Genomic DNA, 22,180 nt, shown 5'->3' on the forward strand with positions numbered 1-22,180 from the left:
GGTTGCTCAGAGCCCCGTCCAGCCTGGCCTGGGATGTCTCCAGGGATGGTTCAGCCACCACCTCTCTGGCCAACCTGGGCCAGGCTCTCACCACCCTCAGGGACAACAATTCCTTCCTTATATCTAATCTAAATCTACACTGTTTTAGTTTAAAACCGTTGCCCCTTGTCCTGTCACTACAGACCCTGGTAAAAAGTCCCTCCCCAGCTTTTTACAAGTCTGCTTTTAAGTCCAGAAAGGCTGCACTAAGGTCTCCTGGAGCTTCTCTTCTGCAGCTGAACACCCCAACTCTCTCAGCCTGTCCCCCAGCAGAGCTGTTCCAGCCTCGGGTCATTCCTGTGGCTCCTCTGGCCCCTCTGCAGCAGGTCCACGTGTGTCCTGTGCTGAGGACCCCACACAGTAATTATCCCAGAATAAAAGCCTCGTTTACACACTCAACAAGCCACCTGCCATGCACTAAGAAGATGCAGATGGCCCTGAGTATTTATCCCAAATTGCAGCCCCAAAAGCTGTCCCCAACTCCCCTCCTGTCCCCCAAGCTGGCACAAAGCTCCTGAGGATGCTCCACGGGATCCAGATGTGGGAGCATGACTCAAATTATTGAGAGTTTGCATCTCGGCACATCATATAATCACTGCTAGCAGCTTCCTTGTGGTCCTCCTCACTCTCCTGCCTCTGTCCATCACCAGCCAGCACAGAAGAAGTCCGGGGGAACTTTCAAGTGGTTGGGACGTTTCCTTCAGAAACTGGTTTTATCCTAGGAAATAGGATCAGCTTTAACAGCTCTGCATTTTGATCATACGTGTCAGCACTTTGGGCGAGCAGATGAGTTTAACCCCATTTCCATGCCAGCTTTCCCAGCAGCATCCTCCGAACACGGCCACAGCTCTTCCCAGGATCCTGCTGCCACCATCTTCCCTTTATGGGGCTTGTGCAAGTCCTCCAAGATTCCCAGCTTGGCAATTCCCGTCTGCAAAGTTCAGCATCCGCTTAAAAAATAATAATAAGAATAATAATAATAAAAAGTTGGCTGTGTTTAGGAAGTTTAACATGGCATCGCAGCGACCTGAGTCATCACCACCAGCGTTGTTTTCTGCGCTGGGGTGTTTTTGTTTGCGCTCGACCAGAGGAGAATGACACAACTCAGCTCGCTGCATCACAGCGGCACCTGGCCCACTGGTCACAGCCACATTTTGGTAGGAAAAGGTAACTAAAGTCACACGGAGCCATCTTGAGGGAGATGGCCACTGCACATACCGCTCAGGCCAGTGCTCTGCAAGGAGCTGCAGGTCCATGGATCTGAGGAAGCGTGATAAAGTGGTGGATCTGGGAGGAAATTGGTCAAGTATCATCACTTACTTGTGCTGGAGTCAGGGATAGAGCCCTGGGAGCGCCGCGGTCAGCAGATTCGGTGCCAGAACAATCGCTGTTGTCACCCTCGACAGACCCTGGGTGAGCTGGCGGCCTCGGCTGAGCACTCAGACTTCACACCATGGCTTTCCAAGGTCTTATTTTGCAGCTTCTTCCCCCTGGCCGGGGTGGTTCAGGTGCCCGCAGCCTCACTTTACTTTGCCCTCCCATCCCTTCCCTTTGGCCACATTAGCCAACCACCCTGAAGGCATGGGAAGATGGGGTGAGAAGGTCCTGTGGCCAGCAGGCCACCAGCTGTCTTTAGGGTGGCCACGGGGGTGACACGCCATCTCCTCTTTCAGTGCTCTTCTGGCACCTGGCAGTGATTTCTGTCCTGCTGCAAGCTGTGTCACCCCAGGATGGTGTAGATCTGAGCTCAGAGGTGGACCAGAGCCCACACTGTTCACAGCAGGGCTATGGGGAGGTGAACTGCCACCTCCGTGCAAGCCCACACCATGGCAATGGTGACGAGAAGCTGAGGTGACCCTTGCTCTCCGTTCAGAGTCCTTCTCAGTCCAGAAAATGGTGGAGATGGCAGCGTCCCCTCTGACTGAATCATAGAATCATTTTGGTTGGAAAAGTCCCACAAGATGGTCAAGTCCAAGCATTTCCCCACCCCTGGCACTGCCTCATGTCCATCTGTCCAGCCCTCCAGGGATGGTGACTCCAGCACTGCCCTGGGCAGCCTGTTCCAATGCCTCACAGCCCTTTGGGGAAGAAATTGTTCCCCACATCCAACCTCAACCTCCCCTGGCGCAACTTGAGGCTGTTTCCTCTGCTCCTGGCGCTTGTTCCTGGGGAGCAGAGCCCGACCCCCCTGGCTCCAAGCTCCTTTCAGGCAGTTCAGAGATCAAAAGGTCTCCCCTCAGCTCCTGTTCTCCAGCTGAACCCCCCAGGTCCCTCAGCCGCTCCCATCACACTTGTGCTCCAGACTGAGTGACAAATGACCCCACGACAGCCCGTGGGGAAGGAGGAATGTCTGGGAGGTGTCACTGGGCATGAACTCTGATCTGCCCTTCTCAGCTCGGGTAGGAGCCAAGTTCACACTCTGCAGTTTTCCTGCCCAGAGTTGGGCATGAGACGGAGCCTCCCAAAGCGACCATTTTTGGGTGGCACACAGGGATGAGCTGCGAAGTCCTGAAAGGAAAGTCATCTTGCATGTGCATGAGGTTACCCAGCCCGGCACGCTGGACACGCGGGCGTTTGGGTGAAATACACTGTTTACACTGTAAACATGGGATTAACCGGGCTGTGCTGAGAGCTGCTCCCATCCCCAGCAGGAAACCGAAAGGGACAAGAAGTGAAGAAGGGAGCACGCAGTGAAGCCATGAACTTCACCTTCAGCTATGTAAATTATAGGGAAGGAAAAATGCAATCAGAATTATAAATGCACCTTAACTACAGGCGCCGCGTTATAAACGCGTGACCTTGCGGAATTGGGGCAGTGGGAAAAAGAGCGAGCAAGTTCCAGCCTCAGAGCTATCCTGGGTGAAATCCCAACTATTTTTTCCGACCGCACTCGCTAGAGAGCGACGGTACGAAATGGGCTGCCCGGCTAAACGCAGGCGAGTCATAAGGCAGCTATGTTGACAAAACTGAATCATATTTAGTGGGATGATACCCAAGGCGAAGAACCGCGGCTATTAGCGAGCGAGCGATGTGAAAGCGCCAGCGAATGCGCGTTGCGGCGACCAGCAGGGCTGGTTTGGCAACGCCGAGTTCCAGACCCGCAGGCCAAGCCCCTGTTTGAGGGCAGAAAGTGAATAAATGGGCAGCGGCAGCTTTTGGAGGTAACGCAGCCCCTCTTGATGTGAGAGGGGGGAAACAACTTTTTGGCAAACAGCTTGTTGGTGTAGTGCTGTGTCAGACAAACATCATCCTGAACAACATCCTTTAACAAAAGATTAAGTACATTACGCTTTATATACATAAAATTAGGTATATGCCTAAAATTACCAATCATTCCTCTAGCCCCAAAATTAATAACTCAATGGAATTACCTTTTTATCCCACAATTTTGAAACGCGCCACTTTAGCATCCAGGTACATGAACAACGTTGTGCGCACGCTGAACCTGCTCTAAAGGTGGAGACTTTGGGTAATGCACAATTAGTGAGCCCACATTCTGAAATTATCTGTATTCGCTGCCAGATCGGGGATGGGACACAGGTAACCCATGTGTATTTAGGCGGCAATAACAGGATTCTGGATTTACATGCGCCAAATGTCATAATTTTGAGTCATTGCACATCAATGCACTGAGCAAGAAGCTCAAAGGCATAGTCAGGAATGAAGTCATGAAGTTAACCACCAGCTGCATAAATTACAGGGATTGGGAAATATAACCAGTATAAAACTGCACTGTAAAGACATGCCAGGAGTTACGACATACAGCCTGTCATGTATTGGGCTATGCTTATGTTTTCCTTTAGCAAAAAAACGACAGTTTTTGTCATATATGTGAGAGGAGGGGGGGGAAAAAAACAACAAACCAACCATTTAATGTAAGTTGCAACAAGAGATACAACTCCAAGAAGATTTCTCAGTCTGACGGCACAAATTTAATGAAATTCTAAATTCTTTGTGGATGTGGTTATTGCTGTTTTGGAGAACGCAGTAGACTTCACAGCAAACACCATGTAAAAGTGAATCAGGTTGTGCAATTCCACATTAATTGTCCTCATATCTGCGACAAAACCCTCAGGCTGCACAGGACATGGGGTGCTGCCATGGTCAGGTACCTTTCCAGAACACGCAGTCGTCCATATAGATGTTTTAAAATCATTTAATACCATTAAAATCATTATTCTGGTGAGGATAAGGAAGCGGCGTTACCAGGAGGTGCAACGGAGCTTGTTTAAAATAGTAAACACAATTCTATAGAAGTTTTCTTGTATTTTTTCTGCACGCTAACACTTCTGCGGTGGGTGGAGGAAACCGCAGCTTGGGGACATTTCTGCTGGAGAAACCCCCCAATAGGGCAGGTGAGAGGCCTCAGCACCGTCCCTGCTCATGGCACCGCGTTTCAGGCTCCCACCCTCCCTCCTCTCTTAATTTGTAGGATATTGTCGTGTCGGTTTAGTGGACAGAAAACCACGTCTTGCCTTAAGCTGAATATTAAACAAAAGCCCAACAGCTCCGAGATGCAGGATTTAGCTTAAAAACGCAGGATGGGGAAAGGATTGAAGCAGCATCTCCGGGGCTGCCGTGCCCTCTGCCGGGCTGTTTCCATGGCCCTGCAGCATCATCCCACTCCTGTGTACAGGCATCTTCCCCGGCCAAAGCCCTGAAGCGGTAATTAGGTTCCTATTTTAATTAAACCGGACACCACCATCACTTAAAACTCCCCGCTGACGCGAAAAATCTAGCGGGACCTGGAAGAGAAGCTGCTAAATTAATGTGCGCTGTGATTAAGTTACAAAAGACGTACCCATCATTAACCAATTGACATAAATGCTTTCTGACCACCTGCAAAACGAGAGGATATGTTTCAAGTTTTAGATCCTTCTGCACAAGAAGGAGACAGAAGGTTAAGTGACACATTGTCTAGAGTGCTTGGTTTATATTTAACGAATAATTAATAGACGTGTTGTAAGTAAGAAACTAAATTATAACTAACATCATAAATTATTTCTTAGTATGGATGTGTTGCACGTCAAAAATTGTAATGAATATGTAATAATTGTGTGAATATAAGCAACGAAAGAGCATCCAGTCTTATGGAGGGTGATCCCCAGCGCTGATAAAATAAAGAACGACACTTAACGTATTTGACTTTGCTATTAAGTTTATTTCTTCGTTTCAACCTCCCGCGACAAGGGCTGCCCCGAGCGCTTTAATTCAACTTTGTAGCTTTTTTTGGCTTAATAATTTTCACTCCTCACGGGGAAAAAAATGTCCCCAGGATGCCGCTGCAGCTTCCGCTGCTGCTAAACGATGGGGAAACGCGGTGTTAAGGCGCCGAATTGACCATGCAGGCGGCTCCCCCGGAGCCAGCCCGAGTGGAACGTTCGCCCCGGCGTCCGGTCTGGGGGTTCCAAAGCCGGGCGGTCACCACGGCAAACAGAACGCTCAGGGCAGTCGCACCTGAGCCATGGCGCAGGCGGCTGCGGGCGCGGCCAAGAGAAAGAGCGGAAAGTCTCGGGCTCTTAAGCGGGGACGGGCTTGGTAAGCCCGGGGTTCGCATCCCCTTCAGCCCCGGAGGGGGCGGGAGGCAGGAAGGGGCGACCAGGACCCCGAGTCGCCGGCAGCTCCCGCCGGCTATTGCACTTCGGGAAGGGGAAACGCTTCTCCAGCCCGCTCAGCGGGGCTGAACACTTAGCGGGGCTGAACGCTTAGCGGGGAGCAGGCGGGGAGGGCTCAGCGGCTCCCGGGGCCTCTCAGAGAGGCTCCCGGGGGCACTCGGGGAGCTCTCAAGGGGGTCCCATCGGCCACCCAGCCCGAGCACCCGCCACCCTGCGCACGTCAGCCCCGCTCGGGGATCACTGAAGCAAAAGCTTCGTGCGCAGCCGCAGTAGGACACAGGGGGCGGGCCCGGGAGGCCGGGCAGGACGAGGGTGGGCGGAACCACAAACGCTCCCTCAGGTAACGGAAAAGCTGTAACGCGCATGCGCACTGACCCCCCCCCAGCGCTCCATAGGGGGGCGGTGCGTCAGTCCCCGAACTGACAGCGACAGGAGCCAATGGAAGGGCGGTTCTGCCCGCGGGGCGGGGCGGGCGTCGCACGCGACGGGCGCCACTTCCGCCGCGGCCCGCCGGGGCCTATGTACCAATGGCTGCTGGGGGCCCTCGGCGCTCTCCTTGCTGCCGCCCGCCGCCCCGCGCCGCCCCCGGGCCCGCCGCCGCGCAAGAGGCCGCTCCCCAGGTCAGCGAGCCGCCCCCGCCGCCTCACGGCCGCCCGAGGGACTCGCCCCGCCACCAGCTCCCCCGGGGTGGGGCCTGAGGGACCCCCGGGGCCTGCTCGGCGGGAGCGCAGCCCGCGCGGCGCCTCAACCGCCGCTGCCCGGCCTGAGGGGTTGAGGTGGGAGCGGCGGTTGTCGCTCTGGTGCCGTGCCCCGGGGCGCCCCTCGCTCCGTGGCCCAGATCACCCCTAGGGCGGTGTAATGGGCCCCCCGTGCCTTCCCCACCCTGCCGGCCTGGGGGACCGTCCGTGGCGGGTCACCCTGTGCCCGCGGTCACACTGGTTCACGTGTGGTGCCGTGAGATCGCGGCGGGTTCCAGGTGTTCCCCATAAGTCCCTTGGCAAAGCCACTCTCACCTCGTTCTCTTTCCATCTGCACAGCGGGGCTTTGAAAAGACGGGAGGCTGAGGGGTGACTCATTCCTGGGGATCAATATGGAAAGGGGGAGTGTCAGGAGGATGGAGCCAGGCTCTTCTGGGTGACAACCAGTGACAGGACAAGGGGCAATGGGTGCAAACTGGAACACAGGAGGTTCCACTGAAAAAGGAGAATGAACTTCTTCATGGTGAGGGTGTCAGAGCCTGGCCCAGGCTGCCCAGGGAGGTTGTGGAGTCTCCTTCTCTGCAGACATTCCAACCCGCCTGGACACCTTCCTGTGTAACCTCATCTGGGTGTTCCTGCTCCATGGGGGGATTGCACTGGATGAGCTTTCCAGGGCCCTTCCAGCCCCTGACATTCTGGGATTCTGTGAATGTATGTGTTATGTATCATGTTTGGGGAGTGTGGTTGCTCCAAGAGGCTCCACTTAGTGTCTCATGTTCCCAAGTGAATGGGAAACGTGAATGTGTAGTGGAAAGAGCCACTTGTTGCACACGTAGTTGTTAACGGCTGCTGTGCGGAGCACAATCCTAAACCGAGTAACGTGCCTTTGCTGCGAGCTGGGCTGTCATGGTCTGACCGGGAGACCCAGTTGTGCTAAGAGATCACTGGGAACAGCAGGCGAAGTAATTAGGATGAAACTCAAGTGAAACAGCATTAGGTGGCTTCAGAAGCTGTCCTGCTGAAAATAAGCTTTCAAACTGCACTCGCTGAGATGGGCTGTAAAATGGAACAGGTGTTCCCAGGTGCCCCGCGTGAGTCTCTTCAAGGAAATCTGAACCACAAGGTGGTTGGTATTTCTGCTGCTTGAGGTTTTCCCCTGGTAGAAAGATGAAAAATTCTGGGCGTGGGTGGTGAAACTGGTGGGGAAAGCAGATAAGCGTTAGCTATGCTGGTACTGCACCACTGAAGCACAGTGTGTGAGTTTGGGAGGGGGGTTAACCTGTGAAAACTTAAATTTTTTTTTTACAAATTTACATGATAAGTCTCAATGAACTGTCCTTGACACTGGTGGGGGAGGAGTTTTTGAAAAGAACAGGGCCTGAGCCTATGTGGGTATGTGCAGAATTACTGAGTTTTCCTGATACCTTAATTTTTTCCCTGTGGTTGCTAAGAAGGCGAGGAAAACGCTGAGCATAAATAGGTGCTGTCTTCTCTAGAGCTTGGAGAAGGCCATGAACACACCTTTGCATGGCGAGCGGTTCCAAATCGCTTTAATTTTCTGGCCCATTTTTTGAGGGTGTTTCAAATATTACTCAACAAACACTTTGTGAATGAATTACCTCTTTCCCCCAGGCCCTTGGCAAAGCCCCAGTTGCAATGACACAGTTTAATCTTCTCACAGGGTTGTGTATTCCAAGCAGAGACAGCAATAGCTAAGCCCAGATTTGTTTCTTCCTTACTTTTTCCCCATCCATGTTCCTACATCAAAGATTTCCCCATTTCTTTCTGCATTACCAAGAGATAATTAATCTTTTCTTGCGATCAAACCAATTCCAAACCTCCAAGCGGTTGGTAAAGTCGAAAAGCACAAAGCAACACTCGCAGGTGTTGGGTGCTCCGCTAAAGCTGGAGAAAGAGGCACTTCTGTTCAAAAACAGTGATTGTGGCCACAGTCAGGGATTTAAGCTCTGCTTATCTCCGATGGTAGCCTTGGGTAGGCTGAATTGAGCTTTTTCCCCGATGCTGGAAAGTTTGCACTGAAGAGCAGCTCAGAATTAGTTCACTCTTGCTAAAAATTGAGCCGGAGGATACAAATATTTAGTCTTCTTCAGTTTTACCTTCTGAAAAGTCAAATACACTGACTAAGAATGCATTTTTACAGGTGTTTAACACCTACTCCCAATATTTACTGCCTGACTTTAATAGCACAGTAATAGCAAAGATGCTTTATATTGTATGAAAGGTGGCATTCAGGGTATCGGTTACTTTTGTGCTCCTGATAGAGACAGAAGATAGTCCAGAAGTGATGATACCAACGTAACAGTTTGAAAGAAATTATTTTGCATAAGGAAGACCAAAGAATTCTTCAAATAATCCCTGCCGTCTTTCTTTTGGAAGCAAATAGAAACAAAAAAATCTAGGAACAACCTTTGCGCTTTGTTCCAAAGTAAAAATTTTTACTAGATTTTATCAGTGTTATCGACTGATATAAACCTTGAAGTTCTGCTTCGTAAGAAAGGGTGCAGCTAAGAGGTATTTCAAGAACGAGTTCACGAGCACTGATTTAGCTGTCAGTTATTTAAGTAGGTGTACGCATGGGTTGCTCTCCCACCTTTTATTTCCTGTCCTACTTAGACTTATTGCAACTTGGCGTCGTGACTTACGGACTTGGATGGTTTAGTAATCGCTGGTAGGCTTCTTGAGGAAAGCTTTACGTATTGACTTAGGCGATTTATTAGGTGATAGGAACAAATGTAAAACATTAGGAAGCATGAAAAGAAGGAGAAAAAAAACAACTTTGGGCCCCGTGAAGGGAAGTTGGGCTGTTAGAAGCTGACCTGTGGTTGTGAAACACTCATCTGTGTTTTTTTTCCCCAGCGTTTCGCCACTTCTGGAAGATCCTGACCAGACTGAACGCAAAAATCGTAAACCAGGTATTGCACGTTGCAGTATGCAAATAGAAATCCTAATCCCCTTTTCAATCATGTTCTCATATGGCCTGTCTTTGGTTTGTTTTGGTTTTTTTAGATTACGGCTTCTCGGAGCGTAAAGAGAAAGTCGAAGGTGTTTCTGGTGTGGTGAATTTGCCAAACAAGGCGAAGCGTAAGCACCGGAAGGCTTCGGTCAGCCATGCTGCTCCGAGAGAGCCTGCAGGAGAGGTCAGTGAGGAGTTGGAAATTAGGTAGAATCTCTGCCAGGTGAAAAAGGCAGCAGCTCTCCCTAATGCATCTCGAATTTGGGGCGGTTCTTCTCCATTTCTCATGGGCAGCTCCTAGTTTGTTGTGCTTAAGTTCACATGTTCTTCTCTGGCACTTGCAGCTGAGGAAGGAGCAAAATGTTTGTTGTCAACCGGATACTTGACAATTGTTCAAGTTGATACTTTAAGTGTGTGTGGAAACCATTACTTTTTTTCTCAAGCTTGTAGCTAAGGAGTCAAAATACATTATTTTACAAGAAAAGCTGCATGCTTCCTCTGGATGAACCTCTTTCTGCTAGGTTTGTCATCTGCCAGGCCAGGAGAGGATTCCTGTAGGACTTTGGCTCTGGAAAAATGAGTCATGAACTGCTCCACTCCTTAGTTTGGTTCAAAGGTGTCATATCTTTCTTACTGCCCCACAGGATCAGAGGAATAAGAAACTGTCATGCTCTAATTATGAATTCCTGAGAGAGTCATTAACTCTTTATTTGCACAAAACATATTTTTCCAAGGTCTAAACTGTAAAACCTTGGAATTTTTAGGAGCTGACTGAGGAGAACTAAGTGATAACCTTTTAATCATTGCACATCTGAAAGCCTTTATTAAAAAATGAAGGTGTATTTGTCCTGTAAAAGGTTCACATTCTGCTGCAACCTAAAATAACAAATCGTGGCCCCTGAGTCATAACAAAGCTGACTAAATAAAGCTTGTGTGCTTGGATTCACATTCAGGTTACACTCATATTGGTACTTTTTTCTGTTTTTATTTAAGACTTGGTCTACTTCTGATTCTTCACTTGAAAGACCAACAGATTCTGCGCTACACGTAGAAATGATAGAAATTGGTAAGGCTGACGTCAAGTTATGAACTCGTTTCTTTTTTGCCGTGCTTTGAGTACTGTTTAATTTTACCCCTAGGCTTACGTACAGATTATTGCAGGCACAATATCTCAGTAGCATCTCAGAATACTCAAGTGTGAGCTCATTTTCTTCCCTGCATCCTCACATTCCTTCTGGATTGGGGCCAGATGTGTCTCTTGTCATCTCAGTTCTGATACATCCCCCCTTAGCTTGCCAGAAGTAAATTGTTTCAAACACTAATTTTAGGCAGTAGATCCTGATAAGCCTCTTTTGTTTCAGGTTTAGGCTGGCGATAGTTAATGTTATATATCCTGAAGTAATATATTACACAAGTAATATTATGCTGTAAGAGAGAAAATGAAAATTTATGAAAATGCTAAATGGCAAAATAATTTATGTTGAGTGAAACTCTTTACTGTAAACTCATAAAGCTCTTCAGCTTCCTTGTACAGTTCCTGATGGTTTGTGCTCTTCTCTTGTAGATAACATGCCTTGTGCAACCAATACTTGCTTGAATAAGGAGACACTATCCTTTTATCACAGGACAATTCCATGTCTGAGGTAAAAATCCTTCTGTTTTCTTTGACTACTTCTGTCCAAGGTTTACTGTCTTTCACTTTTGTTCTTGAAATTCCTTTGTGCTGCCTAATATTTCTATCTGTGTCCACGTAGCAATATTTTTCCAAAGTTTTCTAGGCTGCTGTACCAAGGAACATCTCCAGCTGCACTTTTGAGCCTTCTCTTGATCCTATTTCTTTTGCCGTTGATGTTTTTAGCGCGAGCAGGAATGGCAAACACTGCATCAAACCTGCTCCAGACAGCATCCTCACTCTGCGGCCGCCCATTAAGGAGCATGCCGGGCCGGAATCCACCTCTTCAGAGGCCAACAAAATGGGGAGGCCCTTCTGCACGGCTGAGGAGGTGAGGAAGAAACAACTTTTTGGTTATAACAAAGCTTTTCTTAACAGCACGGTGGGTTGTTGTTAATGAAGTTAAAGGAATGCTCCTGTGAAATCAGCGTATAGCGTTTTATTTGCCTGTACGTACATCCAGTCTCAGAACAGAGCAATGCTTTGTTGCCCAAAGATTGAATTTTAAAGCATTTTCATGGAAGTGATGCACTGGGGGAGGATCCTCCAAACGGTTCCGCTTCTGAGTGGAGCTGTTCTGCTTTGTAACTGTCTATTTGTTGGAAAGTCATTTCACTATTTTATCCTTAACCTAGGTCAGCGGTGATCTTTACACAGCAACTTTAAAAGGATACCATAGGCAAAAAACCCACGCTGTTGCTGATAATCCTTACAGCACTATCTGAGAGGTCTTTCCCTGCCCTTTCCTTCCAATATCTTAAGCAATTATTGGAAAATTTCTGATAAAACTAGTTTATGCAGGAGAAGAACTTAACCAAAGTCCTATAGAAAGCTGTGGAGAATGATTAAATTACTCTATGGACTCACAGCACCCAGTTGTTACATATATTGACAGAAATGTGTATGTTATCCTGAATTATTATGCAAGAGGTGCAGACAGCTGAAGAGACCCTTGTTTAAGGAAACAGTTGCAGAAGGAATTTTGAGTTTTATAGTGGGACACAAGTTCCTAGAGCAGGGCTAACATTGAAGTAAACGTCAATAACGTGCCGGTATTTCGGGAATGGCCTGTGCAGTCTGCAGTATATCCAGATTACAAACATTTCCTTCACATGCAGTGGTTCTCATCTGTTTGTTTTGTTTATGTTCTGCTAGGGCGTTCAGCAAGAAGAAAAGAAGAAATATAAGCAGCTCTTGGAGCTGGTAAAGGAAAAATATCCTAGAAGCTGCCCTAATCCACAGCCAACAAGCTTCCGCAAGTAAGTAGAGGAAAAATAACCATTCACTTTTGGTGGTAATATTGTAGCCGCTGTAGTGGAGGGGAATGAATCTTTCCTACTCTCAGTGTGCCAGAGGGCTGACACCCCCCTGCAGCTCCCTGCAATGAAGCCTGAGTATTCTCTGAATATTCTAAGGGTGAAATTCCTTTGCTGTGGATGTGTTTCTCTGTCTTGTCTCTGTATTAAGAACAGTATCTATTTGTAGTGCTGGCAGTGTAACTTGTAGTATAAAAACCCACAGCACTGGTTATTCCCACCTTCCCCAGTCCTTCTTGCACAAATTCTAGGAAGTTTTCTCTTTGCAGTATACTAAGGTGACAAAATCCTGCTTGTGTGTAGAATTCCAGTTCCTAAAGGAACCTGCAGGGAGGAACTTGTGTGTAATTCTGATTTACACATTGCCAGTGCTGAGTATTTTTGACGTCTTAGAACCGTGTCAAGAGATTGCACAAAGTAAACGACAAGTGAAAAATAGGAAAATCATAGAAGCTGTCAGCTTAGTGAAATAATTGTGCTTCAAAAGGGCCTAATTATTGTAAAATACCGATGCCACGGTGGTGCTGAAGTTCCAGCATGCCTTTCTACGCGGTAAGAAGGTAGAAAATGCCATGTTTTCTTGCAGTTTCCTTTAAATTCTGTGTTAGGTTCCGTTTCCAAGCCTTAGAAAAATCCCAGTCTCCTCTTGGTGGTTCAGCACTGATGAGCTTGCAGTCCCTGAGGTCAGAGAAGAGCAGATCTGAAGGAAAATGTCCCAGAAATATGTATATTGTGGACATTGCATTCTCAGTGTCAGCATAATGAGTAAATAGATGGAAAAGAATTTCTCAGGGACGGTTGTAATGAATGCTGACCTGTCCTGTTATACAAAGTGGTCTCCTCGGATTAATCCAGATATTTGTAGGATGTGCAAAGAATACCTTTTAAAGAAATACCAAAAAAGCCACTGATTTGCTGGTGAAAAGGTAAAGGATTCCAATTTCTTGATTGATTAGTCTCTTTTGAAATCCCAAAGAGACAGAAAATCTGATTTCTGTATTTTCAGTACGCCCAAGTTGAAAGTAATAGTTGAAATTCCCTTTGCGTTTTGTTGTGAAACCGGATGAGATGTTTCTGTCAGGGGATTAAACAGCCTAATTTTACTTATTTCTGTTGCTTTAACTATGTCTCCCAATATAGAATGTAACGCATGGTGTAGGAATAAACCATCTCCTTTCTATTAATGTGTACGCACTGATAACAAATTCCACGCACGTCAAAATTGCGATTCTTTGTTGTTTTTTGCTGCGCCAGCGTCCAAGCCTGCCCCAAGGAACCAGCGACGACCGTGAGTCACCTGGAAGAGCAAAAATACGGAGGGGATTTCTATCCCCGTGTGACACTAAAGGCCGGTGACTGTCCCCGTGATTCGGCTGTGCTCCGCTTTGCAGGTAGGCTTCAAATCAGAACGGGACATTTCCTTACGTCTCGAAGGTATAGATTGTGCTGAAAAGATTTGTCAGCACTACCGTATCATTAATCTGTGTCCACTTCTAAGGAAATCTGAATCAGGCAGCGTGTTTGTGCTAGGACAGCTTATGTCAGCTTTTAGAATGAAATGAGCTGTCTTTGGAAAGAAAGGGGAAAAAAAGTCTTGTGAATAATTTTTCATTAATACTTCTTTTTACCCATCTGTGACTGTATTAGGCAATGATACAGGTTTTGAAATTATTTCTGAGCAGGTAGGGAAAGCTTATTTTGTGGTGGAAAATGGCAAGCTGTTCCTCTGAGCATCTGGCTTGGCAAAAATCACTTGTTTGGGATTTAAAACTTAATAAATGCCCTGCTCAACTCTCATACACTGGCACGTGATATTCAGAGTTCCAACTTCCTAACCGTACCGTCATTAGAACATTTTTGTATTTATCACCCAGACTCCTAGAACTACATACATCTGATGGCAATTGAAAGTTGACTTCTTGTTTTCTCCACGTAGGTATCAAGTATGCGGAAGTTCACGACCCCCCGTGGCCTCAGAGAGGCGATATGATCAGGTAGAGTCTTTTTAAATCGTGGTTCTCATTTCTTTTGTCTCGTCGCTTGTGTCTCAGCCTCCGGTAGCATCCAGAAGAAGACAAACCATATTTATCATCTCAGTGCTGTGGTGTTTGCTGGGGCAACAAAGGTGGTGAGGATGAGAGTGGTGGCTCTACCAAGTTGTCCTTAGATTTGCAGAGTCTGTTTTTGCTTGTGAGTGTCCTTCTGCCAATCCATCAATGATTTGGGGGTTTTGGGTACAGTAAGTGCAGCTCCAGGGAGGGATTTTGTACAGCAGTTTGGTGCACACATCTTTCTTCCCTGAAATGAGAGAGGAAGAAGCTCAGATGGGAGCTGAGATGTGGTTGTGATGTCAGTCCTGCTTTTTAGCAAATTCTTTCCCTTCTTTCTTGAAACATGAGCGCTGGACGGGGCTCTGAGCAACCTGAGCTGCTAAAGGTGTCCCTGCTCATGGGATTGGATGAGCTTTGAAGGTCCCTTCAACCCCTATGATTTTGTGATTCTATGATATTTAGCTGTGCAGCACTCTTCCTGCGCTTAAATAGTCACTGCTTCCCCTATGCTTGAAGGGAGAGGAGGAAATAACTGATAGAATATGATGGGTGCAAGGAAAAATAACATTTCCTTGCCTTTTTTTTTTGCAGATTTAGCTCCCAACTGAAGTCATTCAACAAGGCTTGTTGTATCTGCTCTTACACCACGAAAGCCTGAAAGCCTGTAAAGCACAATGAGTGTAGGATAACTTGAGAGTGGTGTAGGTCTCCCTCCTGAAAAACGGGATATTTGACAACGCAGATTCTTCATTTTGAGGAAGGGACATAGATAGGGACAACTTTCATGTCTGTGTACCTGTTTGCTCTTCAGAGTCTACGTGGTTTTAATGATAATCCTCTCCAAAGGGGGATAAAAGACAAGGAAAAATCCTGTAGCTGCCTCATTTTTAATAACAAGGAATCAAAGGAGTCTTGCACATGTATGCAGCTGAGACTCTAGTCAGAACTGGCCTTGAACAAGCATTTTTTGGTCCAGAAGGTGGATTCTTGATGACATGGGGCAGTGTGGATGTGCAGCTCACTCCTCTCTCCCTCTTTTCCTCTCTCTCTCTCTCTCCTCGCAGGTACTGCACACCAGCAGAAAACTCCTGTGAACAGGCAAGGCCAGGGAAACAAGCCACTGCAGGGGTAAGCTTGTGCAATTCATTAGTTCACTTTTTAGGAAAATATAGCAGCTCGAGATCAGAAATTTTTGCACTCTTCACTTATTGCGTAAGTGATGTATTTGTCCCAGTTGTTTTTCCCAGGTAAAGCAAGAGCACTCTTTGATGAGTAGCATTATCACAAAGGGTTTCCTGCTGTTACTCATTTTATTTCTGGATGCTACACTCTACTATTTTTATTTTTCCCCTTTAATGTGTTGCGTATAGCTTAAAAATCTTTAATTCACAAACTTAGCTGAGCTGCAAAGCTGGACTGTGGTATCATTAGTCTTCTCTTGGTTTGTGAGGTGAGAAGAACATCCCTTTGGCTTTCATCTCTGGTCACGGCTTAGATCAAAAATAACGTTTTAATAATGGAAATCAGAAATATTAATCCCAATCTCAACTTTTAGAGGCTTTGCCGGGGCTGGAATGCAACCATCAGTATAAAGTGATTTTGGAGTTTGTTTGGATATCTGTACAAAAACCCAGCTCTATACATGAGCAAGATTTTCTGCACTGTCCTCTAGCAAACAAGTGGGTGTAAATATAATGTCCTTGTGTCTGACAGAGACAGTGTGGAGCTGAAACCTCGGAAGAGCTGTTGTTACGCCTGGCGCCTGTTCTGTCCAGAAAATCACCTCCCCTTGATGTGGAAGAAAAGAAATTCCTGAACGTGGAGGAAAAGAAATTCCCCAAATTAGAAGAAATCAAATTCCCAAACTCAGGAGAAAAGAAATTCACCAACTTAGAAGAAAAGAAATTCTCGAGATTGGAAGAAAAGAAATTCCCGAAATTAGAAGAAAAGCAGTTCCCAAAATTGGAGAAACCAGCCGAACGCCTTTCTCCGCTCACAGAGGTAACGCAGCTGACAGTCTGTTAGACAAAACAGAGACTGTGAAGCAGCTGCAAGGAATTCCATTGATTAGAGGTGCTTTTAAGGCTTTTGGAAATCTTAAGAACTTGTGTTTAAGCTGTTAGTGAGTCCCTGCAGCTGTGACTTTGCAGCAATAAAGCTGGTTTTAAGGTTTTAATAATATGCTCCATGCACTCCTTCAGTTGTACTGACCTCACTGTTTGTGGGACTTCTGCGACCAGGCCTAAAATTAGTCCAGGTTTAAGTCTCCCAGAGCCGTGCTGACCTGGTCTGTACAGTTATGTTGGCCGTACCTCTTCACCATGGTCGTAAAATCTCAAAAGCAGATCAGATTGTTTTATACTAACAGGCCTGGTGGTTTATTTGCATTCCTTAAGCAGACTTAGATAGAAACACCCTCATTTGAGCTGAAGGCTGAGATTGACACGCTCGGGACTCAGTTTCACGAGTCCTTTCCCCTTTAATCATTCGGTTTAGGCCATGGAGAGAGAGATCGTCGCCGCATTTCGTGACGGTGACCCGGAGGAGATCATGAGCAGTGCCTTCAAACTCAGGGTTACGCGGGAGGACATCCACACGCTGCAGAACCTCCGCTGGCTCAACGACGAGGTAAAACAAGCTGGAGCACGCTGATATTCAGCATTTATTTTAAAATACCCTTTCACTGTTTACAGAAGTCATTTCAAAGTTATTTGACCGTCACTGCAGAGCCTAGAAATAGCTGTGTGGTTCTTATTTTAGGGTCTAATCTTCCTGGAAGTTCTTTTATTTCCTGTATTATGCTACGTGGTTGAGGTTATTGGAGTGGCTGGCAGGTGGTTTTATCAAACTCCAGAAATAACCAAGCGCAAAATTGTCAGAAGAAAAGCCGGCAGCTGAGGCTGGAGTTCTCTCAGCTGCCTATTTAAGGGCGACCAGCAAACACGTGTCGCTGTGTTTATTTGCTAAGCCAGCGTCTTATTTCACATCTCACGTTTCCTCTTTGTGGTACAGATCATTAATTTCTACATGAGTCTTCTGGTGGAAAGAAACAAGAAGGAAGGCTATCCATCGGTCCATGCTTTTAGTACTTTCTTTTATCCTAAACTCATTTCGGAGGGCTACAAAGCCGTGAGAAGATGGACCAGAGGGGTGGATCTCTTCAAGCAGGACATCATCTTGGTGCCCATTCACTTGAGAGTCCACTGGGCTCTGGCGGTGAGTGAAGTTTTAGAACTTCTAGAACTGGACGGGGAGAAGAAATTAGCAAGAAGAGTCATTTAGATCTTGTGCGCGTGCAGCACAAGATCATGTTTTGTCTAATGGTCGCCTTTTAATTGTACAGGTCATCGACGTCAGAAAGAAGACCATCAAATACTTTGACTCCATGGCACAAAAAGGGAGCAAGATTTGTGACACTTTGTTGTAAGTAACTGCTCCGTCAGTGCTTTTCTGGCCTGAATGCTGAGGAGGTTTTTTGCGTTTCGTACATGGGATTCAGGCACAAAGTAGAGTTAGAGAATTGTGGTTCTTCGCTTGGTTTTCCTGTTCATCCTCTGCTGTGATTTTTGGACTTGTTGGAATTCTTGGTCTCATTCCTGAGCAGCGACCATTAGCTCGCAGCTTCTCACTCTGATTGTAAATGTAAAGATTTGGCTGTTTTCCTCCTTCAATCAGGATCCTCTGGCACTTCCCTATCCTGCGTTCATCTTCCTGGCGCCCCTCAGCAGCCCCTTGTTATCAGCCCGAAATCACAGAGTGATTTGGTGTTTTGTTTTAACCGCAGCCGTTACCTGCAAGAAGAAAGCCGGGAAAAAAGAAATGAGGAGCTGGACGTTTCGGAGTGGACTCTTCACAACATGGAGCCGCATGTACGTGAGCACCGCTTGGATTTTAAATGGGAACTATAACTCCTTGTCTCAAACATCTTGACGCTTTCTAATAAGTCCAAGTCTTCAGGGAATATCCGCAAGGGTCTCATGTTCTTACGCTATCACCTCAGGCTGCAAGTGGACAGGGAAGCGAGGCTGGGATTAAGTCTTTAAGCCATGCTTTTCCATGCTGGCTGAATATTTTAATGAGTCTGTCACGTTAAGGTGAATCTGCCTTTGCCCTCGTTTCCCAAATCAATTTTGAGAATCTCTTTAGCTGTTGTCAGCCAAAAAATCAGGTTTGGATTTGGGATCATGGCTTGGGGCACAAATCCTGACCTGTGACAAAGCTGATGTTTGTCAACACATTAATAATAAAAACCAGCATTTAAAGACTTGATTTAAGAAACACGATGCTGTGCAAGCCTCAAGACACCTTGCAGGGTGCCAAGAATTCGGATGGTAACATGCAGGGAAAGGCAGCAGAGGGGAGGATTGATGAGTGTTAATTGGATTTATTCCTGTGCACAAGAGCTGGATTCTGCAAGTAGGTTCATGGGTGTCTTTTTGGTCTGGGTAGGGCGCGCTACATCCAAATCGTTTTTACGACAGAGGAAAATTCTCCATCTTCTTTCCCTCCCTTAGGAAATTCCTCAGCAAACCAATGGAAGCGACTGCGGCGTTTTTACCTGCAAATACGCCGATTACATCTCCAGAGACAAACCCATAACTTTCACACAGGTGAGCAAAAGGTTCAAAACCAAGAGCTGAGCAAGTTACCCGGTAGCTCAGGGGTTGAGGTTTTGTACCTCTGGCCCGTTTTGGTGCCCGGTTGTTGGGGCTGGAGCTCCAGCCTTAGGTCTGATATCCATGAGATAATGGGCAAGATATCGCAACTGCTGGGTTTGCGATATCCAGATTTGGGATTCTTTTGAGAAACAGGGCTCAGCCTTTGACCCATTAAGTCACCGGTTATTTTCCAGCATGGTGCTATTTTACTATAGTGCTTGCAAGCTGTTGTATAGTGAAATAAATCTGGGTTTGTTCCTGTGCCACCCTCTTAGGAGCCATGTGGGTTTCATACCGTAGGGGCAAACATGGCCAGTTTTTAAAGGGAGCTTCATATTAAAGAACTGGGTGTTTACACGTATTTTCTGCCTCAACTTTGTGTTTAATTTCTCTCTTTTCAGAATAACATGCCTTATTTCCGCAAGAAGATGGTGTGGGAAATAATCCACCAGCAGCTGCTGTGAGACATGCACTACTAGAGTAACACTGTGATACCCGCGGGTGACTAACTCTTATTTTAGTTATTTTTCTAATACTTTATTTGAAAAGGCAGCAGCGGGCGCACAACTTTTCCTCTTTCGGTTACGACGTAGCGGTTAAGGATTGGTGTTGGGTTTTTTTCCCCCAATTTTGGAGACGGTGACTCTCTTTGTGATTTAACCAACGCACCTCGAGTGCGAAGCACAACGATTATGGCGACCTCGCCGAGCGATCGCTGGAGAACAAATACTGTGAACCCCTCGTTGTTGAGACGGACGCTCGTACCTCGCAGCCGCCTTACGGACAAGTTGGATTCTCAGCCGTGGCGACTGGATTTACCTTCCTAAGGACGTGCTTGGCTGCTGCTTCCTCAAAGAGAGTTTTCTTCGGTTTCTGGAACATCTGCGATCTACTTGATTCCTAAAACTGGATTTGTGCTGAGCATGGAAAGAATGAGTTCGCCGTCTTTTGGAACAAATCCATAGTGAAGCCCCCCTTTGGTTGGGTTTTTTGGTTTTTTTGTCTGTCTCCAGGGAGTTATCTAATGTGAAAAGAGAAGTATTTATTTCTTTTTATTAAAGTAAGTATGTATTGTTATTTAAAGAGCCTTACTGGAATGAAACTCTACTTGGTAAGAACCAGAGTGATTTTTTTATAAATTGGAAAAAAAAAAGCTTGTTGTGTGGGTGTGATTATTTTTAGGTTGCTTACAAGACCTCGGGCAGGACCTGGAGTGTAATGGGAAGGTGTGGGGTGAGTAATGGGAGTGTAGGATGTGAGTAACGGGAACGGAGGGTGTGAGTAATGTCACATCCCCCAGTTGCTGCCCCGGGTCGGGGGACACTCACCATGCGGTGTCACCCACCCTGTGACGGGGTTGTTACTCATAAGAGGGACGTGGGGGGCTCAGCCCCACCTTTCAGGGCTGGGAGCCCCATGGCCATGCCAGGAGCAGCCGCTCCTTGTCGGGGACAGTTTGGGGACAGCAAACACCAAACCTGATGCTCTTCTTGCTGTTGCTTGTGCTGGGGCATGATAGGGTGTTATGGGGAGACACTAGAACCTGCCCTCCCCAGGGTCACCTCTCCCCGTGTCCCCCCAGCGCTGGGGTCCCCAGCAGGTTCCCCCTTCCCCTCTCACCACGTCACCCAAGTGGTAACCCAGCCCACTTTGGTCCCATCCCCAGGGGGGTGTTGTCCTGGGGGGACAGGAGCTGGGACCCTCCTGGGGGGCAGGAGCTTTTTGGAGGAGCAGCTGTGAGGGTGGACAGGGACACCCAAGCTTCCCAGCATAATTAGTGAGCTGTTAATTAGCACGGCATTGTTTTGGCTTTGCCAACTAACAGCGATGAGCTGCAACCCTCTGGTTTCACCCCCCCCCCCAAAAAATGCCCTCCCCATGCACCCCCTTTTCCCCAGCGGAGGGCGGCAGAGGGGGCACCATCACCAACACGAGACACTCAAAGAAAGCAACAGATCGCAAGCTCAGGCTCTTGTTAGCTGGATATATTTATCTTTTATCCCTTTCTTTTTGTTGCCATCAGGTGGGTTCATCACACTTAAATAAATCAGTGTCACAGCCCCCAGGTCCAGCACCGGCACCTCACCCCGACACAGGACCCGCTTGCCTCCTTGCTTTTAACCCTTCTACCTTTTTTTTTTAACATTTATTTTTATTTTACAATTTTTATTTCCTTTTTAATCATTTCTCAAGCTTTCTCGGCAGGAATGGCCACTGGCTCTCAGCTATAGCAGGAGGAGACTACGGCAGCGCTCCGGGACGCGGGGATGCTCTCCTTCTCCTTCTCCCCCATCGCAGCTCACTTGGTCAAGATCCTTGTTTTGTTTCCGACTCGTTTTCTTTTATTTCGTTTTGGTTTTTTTATTAAAAAAATAAAAAAATTGCTCCAACTATGAGTTTTACAAGGCATACAAAAAATATCTAAAAGGGAAACACAAGCACAAGGTGCTGAGGTACGAAAACCTGAGGTAGTTTGTGTGTGTCGCGTGGGGTTGCTGTGCTCGGGTTTTCATTTTCAAAACGTTTCACTCATAAATCTGTTGGGTTGTTTTTCCCCACCCCCCCCAGTTTCCTCCTCCTCTCCCTGCAAAAGGGATTTTCTTCCCCCAAATTCCCTTCCTTTCCAAGGGATGTTAGAGGGGGGACGGACAGACAGATGGATGCGAACCCCAGTTTTGGACTCTGAAGCCAACAGGAAAGGGTGTATGAAAGAGAAATCCCTCTGGTTTTGGAGCCAGTATCCCTTCTGTTGGCTCATACAGGCACTGCTCTTCTCAAAGCCCTGAAGAAATCACTTTTTAACACTAATTTTATATATATATATATATATTTATATATATATATATTTCCCCCTTGCTGGCAATCCTACATCTCAGCTCTACTGTGCATTACAGAACCAATGGACTAGCTCCTTTTCGTAAAACTCTAGAAAAGCCGGCTTGCGCTAAAAACAAACGTCCCCCTCCGCCCTGACCCCTTTGCAATTAAAAAAAACACTGTAAAAAATAATCATCATCATTCTTACAAAACTTAAAAATTGGCGTTAGTTCCGTTACCGATATATTAATTCTAAAAAGGGCCGAGCGCCGCACCCCCCCCCAGTGCCGGGCGAGCTCCTCCGGCCGTACCTGGATGGAACAGGTGGATTTTAGGGAAT

General features: G+C 47.0%; 1 protein-coding gene across 1 annotated transcript; it reads left to right on the forward strand.

Annotated features, from left to right (window-relative positions):
- Positions 1-5,503: 5,503 nt before the first annotated feature.
- Positions 5,504-20,341, forward strand: SENP2 (SUMO specific peptidase 2; the record flags this gene model as incomplete). The annotated part of the gene is made up of 17 exons (XM_080350128.1): positions 5,504-5,577; positions 9,230-9,285; positions 9,380-9,510; positions 10,320-10,392; positions 10,891-10,969; positions 11,185-11,329; positions 12,154-12,257; positions 13,569-13,705; positions 14,251-14,308; positions 15,430-15,493; positions 16,079-16,366; positions 16,862-16,993; positions 17,378-17,581; positions 17,709-17,788; positions 18,150-18,234; positions 18,880-18,975; positions 19,425-20,341. The coding sequence occupies 17 exons, from the start codon at positions 5,504-5,506 to the stop codon at positions 19,485-19,487; spliced, it is 1,869 nt and encodes a 622-aa protein (XP_080206254.1). The 3' UTR covers positions 19,488-20,341.
- Between the last annotated feature and the right edge of the window lie 1,839 nt (positions 20,342-22,180).

The sequence above is a fragment of the Nesoenas mayeri genome (assembly GCF_963082525.1).
Source record: "Nesoenas mayeri genome assembly, chromosome: 9".
Classification (NCBI taxonomy): domain Eukaryota; kingdom Metazoa; phylum Chordata; class Aves; order Columbiformes; family Columbidae; genus Nesoenas; species Nesoenas mayeri.